Here is a 12,438-nt window from a genome sequence, read left to right as displayed (position 1 = left end):
CTGCCGTATTCAGGAGATAAATCCACTTCAGAGTTTTCGCCAGAAGCCGCAAACACTCTCATGGATGATAACCCGCTCTGAGAAATAAATATCGACCCCCTCTTTTACGAAATGATAACTGGAGCAGAACCAAAACAACTCGCTTGTACCTGACAAGTCAGTAAAAACTGAAGCTGTGATGCAATACACAGCAAGTGGAGCGGAGTGAGCAGGAATCAATGAATCCATTCTTCTTCAAGGGCCCAAAAAACACGGCCATCAAGGAAAAAAGCATTCGATTGTAGATGGTACGGTGGAGAGAGACCTTTATACTGAATCTGAATATATGAAGAGGAGAGTTAAACTGCAGTCATATTCATGAATGCATCCCCATCTATTCTGCAGTTATTTTTATTTTCTAATCACTCCTGATTTGCATTTACATCCATCAACTCCAGAGAGCTGCCGCCTGCTCTTCTTCCTCTGATAAACACTGGCTGTTTTCGGGAGCAAAAACAGCCAGTGTTATTAAAACTTGTTCTCATTCACAACATGGACGCTACAGACAAGACTGTGCTCAATATGCAAAGCTCAACTCCCCAAATTAAAGAGATACTTTGGTATTTTTCAACCTGGACCCTATTTTTCTCCATGTTTTTGTGTCTAAGTGACTGATGGGAACAACAATCTTTGAAATTGGTCCAGTATTAAGCGAGAAACAAGCTGCGATGTAACATTAATCAACAATTGCGCACAGTTAGTGCGTCAGTCAGCGTCCACTAAAGTTCATTTTTTGCCGCTGACAGACTCAGATTATTATTCTAAGTGTCTGACAACATTATGAAAGGATCCCTACAGAGATAGACCTTTTAGTTAAAGAGGAAGATCCTTTTAGTTTAACATGAAACAGCCCCGAAATCACCATCACCAAACTACACCAGACTCCATGTAAATAATCAGGACTTTTATCATGGTAAAACACACTTCATTCAAAGTGGACAGAAACTAAATTAAACTATCAAAAGCCGTCTTGGTTCATCTTTCCACTGTTCCAACAATCACCACTCTGGTTTGGTTGAAATAAACCCTTAATTCACCCATTTACATGTGGAAATATGCTGGCTCTATACACGCTAAAAGTCCTGATTATTTACATGGAGTCTGGTGGAAATATGCTGGCTCTATACACGCTAAAAGTACTGATTATTTACATGGAGTCTGGTGGAAATATGCTGGCTCTATACACGCTAAAAGTACTGATTATTTACATGGAGTCTGGTGGAAATATGCTGGCTCTATACACGCTAAAAGTACTGATTATTTACATGGAGTCTGGTGTAGTTTGGTGATGGTGATTTTGGGGCTGTTTCATGTTAAACTAAAAGGATCTTACTCTTTAACTAAAAGGTATATCTCTGTAGGGATCCATCCCATAATGTTGTCAGACACTTACAGGTGCTGATTACTGCGTTCTCGCTCAATACTGGACCGATTAAAAAGACCATTCCTCACATTAGTCACCTAGACACCAATGCATGGAAAACAATGGTCCAAGTGGAAAAGAAAAAAATGATATAACCCATCCGCTGGTTAGCAGAAGCTTCCTGTCACAGGAAATAAAACTTCCATCTTCAAGGCCTCAAACTGTGACCGTGAAATGACCTCCAGGCTCCGTCTCAGCCAGGAGACATTTTCTCAATCGTACTCGTAAACACTTGTGCAGTTAACTTAATATTCCTGATTAAAAACTCGCTCTCTTGGCAGCTTAAAGTTCAGGGCGAGTTTATTTCGGGGCGACACAAATGTTGACAGTGGGCTTAGTTTTAACCAACATCATGATTACATCTCAGCGGCGTGGATGTGAGGCTAATTCGGGGGAACGCAGCAGTTCATATACGTGCAGAGGGGAAAGTAAAAGGTCACATTTTGCAGCTGAAAAAGAAAGTATAATTCAGTAAAAGTGTGTAGTGATTAAAAAAACCCGCCGTGCAGTGCTGACTGGGCTTTCTGTCTCTCTTTTCCCTGCCACCCCTCCCCCCCTCCAAACCAAAAACAGCATCAAAGCAATCAAAATGGTAATGTTAGGCATGAATGGGGCCCATCCCCCCCTCCTCCTTCTCCTCCTCCTCTACCTCCTCCTCCTGCATGAAACTCTGCAGACTTTTTTTTTCTCCCCCTCTCCATGCTGGGGGGGGAGAAACCACCCCCCTTTTCTCTCTCAAAATGGAAGCTTCCACTACCACTACCAAAACTGAAAGAAGAAAAACAAGAAGAGGAAAGGAAATACACACACTACAACACAAACAAGGATTTAGATTTGGGATGCAAATGCGGGGGGGGGGGGGCTGGCATCATAACAACAAACTGTATTAACAACTGGCTGCTGCTGCTGTGTATTTTCACATGAAGCAAGTTTAATGACTGCAACAAATCAAGTGCTCAGAAACTGCAGGAAAAGGGATCGATAAAAGTGAAGATTGTGGGGGGGGAGAGAGAGAGAGAAGGGGGTACAGGCCTCTAACAATGTAATAAAACACAAGATAACAAGTGGTTAAATAAAAAATGAAAAAAAAAAATGCTTGGATTCTTCTTATGGATAATGTTAGGAAGTTGTGTGCGCTGCTGTCAGGGCTGGGACCGGCCGGCGGGGCGGTGCAAGCAAGCAGGAGCTGGAAAGGAGCTGGCCGCGGTGCTGAACACTTGCTGTCGGCCTCAGCATCCATCCAGACCGGCTGATACCCGGCTAACCACTTAGCTTTAAAGTTAATATAGGACACAGTCAGCTGACTATAAAATATAGTTAAAAAAAAAAACGACTGGGGAGAAAAGTGAAAGCGTAATGGTGCGTGAATCAAACGCACCCCCACTTTAAGTATAAAGTAACAAAACCGGGGTGTTTTAACGGTGTAATAGACGTTTAAAAAAGCAACTCCACAATGATATTAACGGTTAGTTCAACCGACAAAACTTCAACGATAGTCTCCACACAAAAGTCCGAGTCGAGTAGTTAAGCTAGCTGCTTCTTTACGAGCCTCTTTTTTTTTTACTCTCCAGAAACATGTCGACCTGCTCAAAATGGACGCTAACATTTTTTACACAACTTTGAGTGCGCGAGACAAGAACGTTGAGGGGATGAAGAAGAAGCCCCGGCGGTTAAACACAATAAAACAAGCCTGCTCACTTTTACAATCCACCATGTTTGTTTGTGGCTAGTTGTACCAAGAGGAGAGGAAAAGAAAGAAAGCAAGAAAGAAAGAAAGAAAGAAAGCTTACTTGTTTATCGCTCAGGGCTGTTATTCTCCTGTCGTGTAGCTGTCTCTTAAGCTCTCCATCCTACAATTTAAACAACAAAAAAACAGTTATTTTTGACACCCCAACTTAACGTTTAATTTTCAGCCAAGTCACGGTGAAGGTAAAGCTGGTAGACTCGCTAACTAACGTTAGTGATGTTAACCTAGCGAAAGATTTATGCTGATAAAGTTTCTCCACCGGTTGTCGTGTAGCTTGAAGAAGCTTCCAGGGAAATATATAGAGATATAGCTATATATATAGATAGATATTTTTACCTGTGGGTCTTGCTTCATCTGTGCAACTAGTTTTGTAAAAACGATGGAGATGGAGAAGCGAAATGTACAAAAGTGTGTCTCAAGTTTAGTATGTTAAAGGGAGGAACAAAGCGGTGATGATAGCCACAGCAGCGACTCTTGCACCTCATAAATATTCAGGTCGCGTCCTGATCGCCACACAACCAACCGCCGCATTATCACTCCAAATTCTTGTTGCACAGCGAAATGACAGTTAGCTTAAAAGTACTGTGAAAAGTGCACTTAACGGCAGTTGGAAGTGGCCGTTGGTGTCGACATTACAACCGACATGATATTCCCTCGGAGTGTATAGCTAACCTTTCTCATCCCTTCAGATTTTCCTCCTCCTCTTGCTTCTCTGCACTTGCTCATATAACAGGGTAGAATAACACGATGTTGTATTTACCTGATGACATTGGATTTCTACTTTCAACGCCTCTTGCAGGCCTTGTAGTTCCATGTTCCGACCAGAAAAGCACTTTTCTCCCACTTTCGACGCGACCGAGACGAAGTTTTAAGTGAATAAAAGATTTTTTAAAGCGACAATAACAATTGAAAGAAGAACTACTCAGGCTGCAAAAGCAAGTTCTCGCTTCTTTTTACAGGCTAGGACTCATCACCCACTTTCCGCCCGTCTTCAAAAGTGCTCCAAACCCGGCAGAAAGAGCTCAGGCCCCGGACGGGTCCTGTCCAGATTAACGGCCGAACGTCGAGGGGTCCGACGGGGGAGCGGGTTAGCTTTTCTTTCGGTAATTTTAAGTTGAAAAACGGGGACTATATTTTGTCCGAGTCCGCGGCTTGATTTCACTTTGCCTGGGGAAAAGTTGCGCTTCGGCTGTCAATGGTAATTCTGAAGTTCCCGGATGGAGCAGACTAGGGACATGCGCAGTGAGCCGGGAGGAAGCTACAACTACTTCAAGGAGTATTTATAATAATACATTAATGAATAAATATTAAATTTATTTATTTGGCACTTCACAAAACAGATGTTGTACTTCACAAGACAATAAATAAACAGATACATGACTGTCTACTACACATTTATATGACTTTTTTTGAAAATCATATTTTATTTATGTTATATTTTAATAACTTGCACTATTTTATGTCTTAGATTCTCTTTCTTTTACTTGTGTGTTTGGTTGGAGGGAACCTGACACCCAAGACTTTCTGTAATTCTGCATTTGATTAATAACTTGACACTTAAATAAGAAAACTATTGAAACATGACAAAACATATCAAACAATAGGCCTAAAACTCACGTTTTAACACCTGTACTGACTCTGTAATACAAGTACACAAAGACACAACAAAATCTAAATAAATACATATTGCATATACACATACAGCGCTTTAGACCGCCTGTAATGCAGTAACTTCAAGTGCTGTATTTAAATACACTTTTTAGTCACTTGTAGTTTATTTAAGTATTTTCAATTTCTTCTGTTAATCTATAATATTTACCTCCGAATTGCAGTGCATTAGAAGTATACTTTTCACTGCAATCGGTCCACATATATACGTTATAGCCTATTTATGGAGTATGCTTATGTTTTTGAGCTACTTTGAATTATTAGTTGTGTTTTTTTATTGATATTTCTCTCCTCTAGTGTTGATTTAACACAATAATTGCCCAATTTGGGATCAATAAAGTGCATCTATATCTATCTATCTATCTATCTTTCTATCTATCTGTCTATCTATAAACATTGATTTGCATTATTTGACTTCTAATCCTCAAATTTAAAGTAATAATTGGCTAGATATGGCTGCAACTAATAATAATTTCCATTTTTGATTAATTTCTTGACTAATTGATTGGTTTAATTTATAAAAATGTAATGAAATAGTGCAAAATACACATTTTTTGTGTTCTTTTTTTGACCCTATCTATTTGCATACATGTTACAAACTTCTTATCCAAGTTCAGACTATTCTTGAGCTAGTTTCAGAAGTAATTTAGTTGTAAATAATCTAAGAAAGGCTGTGGTTAGACATCCAATATTATTAACCTAAAAGCAAACATGGCAGCAGCAGCATCCACAGCTACCATCACAACTAAGTGAGACAGACAAGGAGAATGTGGGGGTTTAGAGAATGTAAAATATGTCTATACACATGAAGCCTCCAACCAAATCTGTCCAGTTGTAGTTTTTTTTGCCTTTTCAAACACAAAGAGGCCAAATGTGGCAGTTTGTTCTCAGAAATCCAGCCTCTTCTCCCCCATGTCTGTCAGTATGACCCCCGCCAACCTCCTCCTTCTCCTCCTCCCGCCCTTTGGACACAAGACGCGCCGCTATTGGTCCAAGCTGCTGGTTCAGTGCGCGAGCGACGAGTGTGGGCGGGAAGGATGAGCCAATCAGGAGTTGTGAACCTTGAGGGACAGCGCGGGGAACCAATGAGAAGAAGAAGGGGAGAAGAGGGGGGCTGTATGTGATCTGAGAGTTGATGAAGAGCAGAGATGGCAGTTGGTAATTTAATTTATTGTTAACTCGAAGGCAAACAACTTCGCCACAGTTTTTAAAGCACACATTAGCACAACTCAAACATAAAATGGCGGTTATGTGTGTGTTTTTTTGTTACGTGAAGATAAAAGCCGACATTTTTGACGGGTGAATCAGAGAGTAGTAGCACCATGGACAGAGGCAGCCGCTCGGGGGACATGACAATTCTTTTCGACGCTGCTGTGGAGCTATTTATTCATGTCGGCGTTCACGCTAGCCGTTAGCTAGACTCCATTTTGTTTGTTAATACAACACTTAAACCCGAGGGGGAATTCCTCAAGCCAACATCCATAAGCACAGGTCTAAATAAAACATACACCCTGACGGTAAAGTTGTAGTGGGTAGTCAGTTTGCAGCGTTGACAGAAAGTAGTCGCTCCCTCCCTCCGGTGTCTGCCTGCCCGCTGGACCCCTCCCCCACCCCGGCCAGGTCTGCTGCTACATCAGCTGCTACTTTTCATTTCACGGCTCAGCGGTGAAACTCTTCAAGTCCTCTCTGTGGTGGCTTTCGATTCCAAGCTGCTCGGAGTTTTTTAAGCTGAATGGACACAGACTTTAGATCCACTGTAGCTGCTGTTTGTGTTTTATGTTTTGGCTGTATGTCTGCACTCTGCAGGGCCACAACCAGCATACAAAATAATATTCAATTTTGGGTACCTCCACCCCCTGTATTTGTCTTATTACTTGTAAATGTTCTGTTTAATTATATTTTATATTAGGCTATAAAATGGTGTTTCACTGCCTTTTCCGCAGTACAAAGAGTATGTGTATGGAGGTCTAAAGATGCCATTATTATAAATAAATAAATAGAATACTATATAAAAAGGTATACATAAAGAAATGTAGGGGGAAAGCTGTAATAATCAAATAAATATGGAGGTTAATTTAAGAATAAATAAGTATGTGCATAAATAGAAAAACAAATAAAAATAAATAAAATGTATTTATTTATTTGACAAAATACTTATTTTCCTCTTTTCATTTAAATATTTTTGCTGGGATAATATTTTTTTTTGTTTACAGGAGTGGAAAGTACATTGACTATAAGTACAGTAAGCTACTTTTTTTTATCAATTGAAAAAAATTTAAACATGTAAAAGAAAACAGAAAAATTCAAACATATAATAATTTTACACAAAATCAAAACAAAAGCATATAACAAAGATTTGATCTTTATTTTTTTACATGTCTGCGTGGGGGGAGAAAAATACACTTATTTAATTTAACTATAACACAATAATATAATATGTATTATTTTGAAATGGGCCAGATGTGGAAGAAGAAGATCTTTAACTCACGTAAAAGTAGTATTACCACACCGTAAAGATACTCTACAAGTAGAAGTCCTGTGTTCAAAACTTAAGTAAAAGTATAACAGCATGAAATGTATACTTAGGCTAAAGTTGTAACAGAATATTATTGTATTCTAATGATTGATGCATTCATGTGTTAATAACTTTAATGTTGGATAACAGTGGAGCTCATGAAGGTGTTGTTAGCATTTCTTTAAACCAATCACAGTCGTCTTGGGCGGCACTAAGCTCCAGACGCAGCGACGTTGGCTCTGCTAAATAGTCTCAGGAAGGAACTTGTTTTGGTGGAACATTTCCACCCCGCAAAAGAAAACTCCACATACAATATTAAATGAAGTTAACTGTTGACACAATACAGTAACGTGAGATATTTAAATTAGCTGATACATGGTTAAACCTCATTGGCTCTTACCAGTGTATCTCTGTGTGTACTTCGTCCACAGCAATCCCACCAATCAGTCCCAAAACCTCCCAGTTAGAGAGGAAATGACCTAATCATATTCTTAGTAAATCTTTACAATCATTCCCTGAAAGAACCGAGCAGACCTGCCCTGTTGCACCGTCCTAGTCTTTTTCAGAACTGCGTGTAGCTCGCTAGTCCGAAGTTTGTTGTTGTTTCCCAAAGAGAACGCAGTTTGACCTTTGTGTTGTCTTCCTGTCGACCATTTTCTGACCTTTTTTTGGTGCTTTTTTAAACGTCTGTCAATTTTTTCAATGCTTTTTTTTAAATTCATGGTCAATAAACCTAATTTATATGACATTATACTTCGATTTTTGAGTTTAAAAAGAGCAGAAATTATGATGCTATAAAATGTAATAAAAGTAAATCGGTAACTTTACCTGCAAAGAACGTTGTGGTTCCGTACAACGTACATCCATGCATCCGTGTTATTTTTGGGCAATTTTCTTGAAAGAAACCCATTTTTCTAGCCTGGGAAAACCCTGATGAACTTCGAGCAAATTTGAGATTTGCTCTGCAAGTCCGTCTGGCCAAGAGCCCATTTCCAATGTTTCCAAATCGAGGCACCAATCACAACTGTTGAGGCGGGCTTTACACCAATCACAGCCGTTGAGGCGGGCTTTACACCAATCACAACCGTTGAGGAGGGCTTTACACCAATCACAACCGTTGAGGAGGGCTCTACACCAATCACAACCGTTGAGGAGGGCTCTACACCAATCACAACCGTTGAGGAGGGCTCTACACCAATCACAACCGTTGAGGAGGGCTTTACACCAATCACAACCGTTGAGGAGGGCTTTACACCAATCACAACCGTTGAGGAGGGCTTTACACCAATCACAACCGTTGAGGAGGGCTTTACACCAATCACAACCGTTGAGGAGGGCTTTACACCAATCACAACCGTTGAGGAGGGCTTTACACCAATCACAACCGTTGAGGAGGGCTTTACACCAATCACAACCGTCGAGGCGGGCTCTACACCAATCACAACTGTCGAGGCGGACTCTACACCAATCACAACCGTTGAGGCGGGCTCTACACCAACGATAGTGCAACGACGGCGAGCAGCTTTTTGTTTACATTCAACATGGCGGCCACCGAAGCGCAGCAACCCGTTGATGCCGCTGTCGCTGCTACGTCAACCAGATCGTTGCTCTGATTGGTTGAAGGACTATCCAGTTGCGGCCAGAAGCATTTGAGCGGCATCTGTTGGTGACGCCCCTTTGGAAATGGGCTGTGAATGAAGTTTCCCCAGACCCCCCCCTCTCAGTTACAGCTGAGAAGGGGGGGGTCACCCAGGCTACTATTTTTCTGATATACATTTTTTTGTTTAAAAAAGGGTCAAATTTGACCCAAGGACAACACAAGGGTTAAAGAACAACAACACGCAGAGAGAGAGGAAGGTGACGGATGTCAGGCAATTATCCTGGAAATGTACTTCCGTTGATCCAGACTAGTAATACACTGACTATGTAGAAGTACCTCATACAACCACACTTCATAACATCCAAACTATCCCTCCTCATTATTTCCTCCTGCTGGTACAGATACCTGCTTCACACAGTCTATGTTGCAGCATGAATGTAAATGTGTGAGGTGCCAGACAGCAGCTGACAGTTAAATGTGTCCTAAAATCAGCAGAGACACTTCATCACTGAAGAGGTGCACTGACATTTTTACTTGGTCTTCTCTAAATGGATGGTTGGCAAACAGCGTCGCACGGTGCAAGCTGGAGCGCACGCCAAGAACATATCCTTCACTGCTGATGAAAAGATTCTCTGACATTTGTAAGGATTGTGTCTTTGGGCTTATGAGAGGTTGACATAAATGTCAGCCAGAGCTGGCAGCCGAGATCTCAGCACAGAAAACCCAGGCCTGCTGTCAGTCTTTAAAAACACATACATACACTAACTACACTTTATACCAATGCTGGGATATATTTCCAGGTTTTCCCGTGCCATTATAAAGTCTAGGTGCAGCACCTAAGCCCTAAGAATGAATGAAACTAAAAGGCTTTTAGTTGCTAATGATTGTAGTTGGACTTCTTTAGCTTTAAGTTTTGCCTTTGAACTTTTTGAGTGTTATTTATTTATGATCTGCTCTAGCTTTACCACCGTTTTAGACACAGATATATGGGGATAATAACAGTCTTAAATGATGCGAAAAAGAGACGCAAAACTACCACAAAGAGACTCAAACTTGCACATTAAGTTTATCTATATCTATTGAAAGAGTTGTACATTTTATTTCCAAATTGTATATATTTTAAATATTGCTTGTGTAGTATTCTATTATTATTTCATGTATATTGTTTCCTATTACTTAATGTTTACTCTGTATGTGTGCTGTGTGTCTGATATTTTGCTGCTGCAACACCGTTATTTCCCATTTTTTGGGATCAATAAAAATCTATCTATCTATCTGTCTGTCTGTCTGTCTGTCTGTCTGTCTGTCTGTCTGTCTGTCTGTCTGTCTATCTATCTATCTATCTATATATCTGTCTATCTATCTACCTATCTATCTATCTAATCCCATGTTCACACTGCAAGTCTTAATGCTTAAATTTGGATTTTTTTGCTCATTTCTGATTTGTTGTTTGGCTGTTCACATGACCTTTTAAAATGTGGCCTATATTAGATTCCAGTGTGAACTGTTCACACAAAAAATCAGACCTGGGTCTGATTTAGGACCACATATGGAATTGGTCTAAATCTGATTTGAAAAAACTTTCTATCTTAATTCCAGCAGGGGGCGACACGTGCAGTTGCAAAAGGAGGTCGGTTTCTGTAGAAGTCTATGAGAAAGTGACCCACTTCTCACTTGATTTATTACCTCAGTAAACATTTTCATAATGAGTTGATGGTCTCAATCACTAGTTTTAAGTCTTCTGCAACAAAAAATGATGTTCATTTTATGAATTATAGTCTCGTTGATTTTAAAATCAGCGATAAAGCAGGGGGTGTTTTAGGGTGTGGCTATGATGTGATTGCCAGTGAAAGTGTGTAACGTAGCGTGGCTCCTCCCTCACTCCTCCCTCTCGTCTAAAATCGTCACATCGGCGCCCGTAACGGCAAACTCAACGACTCATAGCAGATCTCCACAAACCAACGGGTGACGTCACACATGCTCTGTCCATTAATATACAGTCTATGGTTACAAACCCTCCCCTCCCCAATAATCAAAACTGGCCAGTGCAACCCACCCCTAAAAAACCCTTTTACAATTTCCTTTACATAAATAAAGACATAAAGACATTTGCACCTTAACTCGATTCAGAAAAGGCACAAAGTGCAGAAAATGCAATGAAGTGTTGAAGCCGCATTTTTTCAAATACGCCGCACTTTCGCCGCATAAATTGCAGATTTCCACGCAAAATATGCGGGGCTTGCATGATTTCATAATCCCCGCATTTTCGTTACAAAAAAAGTCACACATATATCTTAGCAGAAAGTTGAAAAATGTGTTTACTTCACACAAGAGCAGCCATTTTCCCCTGTTGCCATGGGAACGTTATGAAGTGACGTAATTACGCGACGTGAACATCATCGAAAAGTTGCAAACCCCACGATGAAGCCACGATGAAACCGCAGTTTTTGCAAGTTCCCGCAATTTCATCGCATAAAATTGCATAAATATCCCGCATATTCCATTGCATGTTTTATGAAAACGTGACGCATAATCAAGGATTTTTGCCCAAAATCATCAATCACAAAAAAACTCGATATTTCGTCCCACCCCTAATATCGATCCAGAGCAATGAGTCGCTACACGTATCGCCTGCTGCTCTTTCAAAACACCAACCTCTCGGAGGTAAATGTCGACTCTGCTGAGGCGGTGACCCAGTTCCCTCACTGAGAGCTGCTTCTTCTTTTTCTCTACCAATAAATAAACACAAGTTTGTTTCTTTTCAGCGGTTGGTCTCTGCAACATAACCGAGCAATCCTGCAGCAGCACGCGGCACAAAGAAACAGCTCTGCTATTGAACGGAGCACGTTTGAACACTAATTAAAGGCGGCCTGCAGTCCGATTCTGCTTCTGTGAATGGGAGAAAAACTGTATTGTTCAGCTGGAAATTGTCAAGTGGAGATAATACGCTGACATAATAATAACGCTTCGCTGTGTTTTTCTGTGTGTCAGAGACGTGCAGCAGAGCGGGGTTGGAGGAGGCCGACAGCACTGAAGGATATGTCATGTTTTTGTTTTTTAGATTTCTTTTGAAGACGCTGCAAAGAATTACAAAGAAGAAAAGCTTCTGTCATGTGAACCGACATCATGCAGCATGCAAACAGATTCCTACCAGCTGCAAAGCAATAATTATTAGATGGTAAACAGGCCCGAGGAGTACACAAACTAACATTAACAATTATGTTTGAATTTTCCGTATTATAATCAACACGGCAGGGACATGCTATTCACAACATCCAAGAGCTGCGATTGGTTTAAAATGAGTGTAAACTGATGCAAAAAAAGCACTGAAAACTAGTGCTGTTAAACGATTAAAATATTTAATTGTGATTAATCGCATTAATGTCATAGCTAACTCGCAATTAATCACACATTTTTATCTATTCTAAATGTCCCTTGATTTCTTT

General features: G+C 40.4%; 1 protein-coding gene across 1 annotated transcript in view; it reads right to left on the bottom strand.

The window, feature by feature from the left end:
* phf21b (PHD finger protein 21B) overlaps positions 1–4,384 on the bottom strand; it is a 125,005-nt gene extending 120,621 nt beyond the window's left edge. Inside the window, exons 1-2 of the mRNA XM_031309357.2 lie at positions 3,970–4,384; positions 3,253–3,312 (exon numbers count right to left, since the gene is read on the bottom strand). Coding sequence (XP_031165217.2) covers positions 3,253–3,312; positions 3,970–4,023 — 114 coding nt within the window. The 5' untranslated portion in view covers positions 4,024–4,384. The remainder of the gene's footprint in view (positions 1–3,252; positions 3,313–3,969) is intronic.
* Positions 4,385–12,438: the final 8,054 nt, after the last annotated feature.

This window comes from Sander lucioperca, chromosome 20 (genome assembly GCF_008315115.2).
Source record: "Sander lucioperca isolate FBNREF2018 chromosome 20, SLUC_FBN_1.2, whole genome shotgun sequence".
Taxonomy (NCBI): domain Eukaryota; kingdom Metazoa; phylum Chordata; class Actinopteri; order Perciformes; family Percidae; genus Sander; species Sander lucioperca.
The sequence above is the reverse complement of the archived record's forward strand: the minus strand, read 5'-3'. Positions and strand labels throughout refer to the sequence as shown.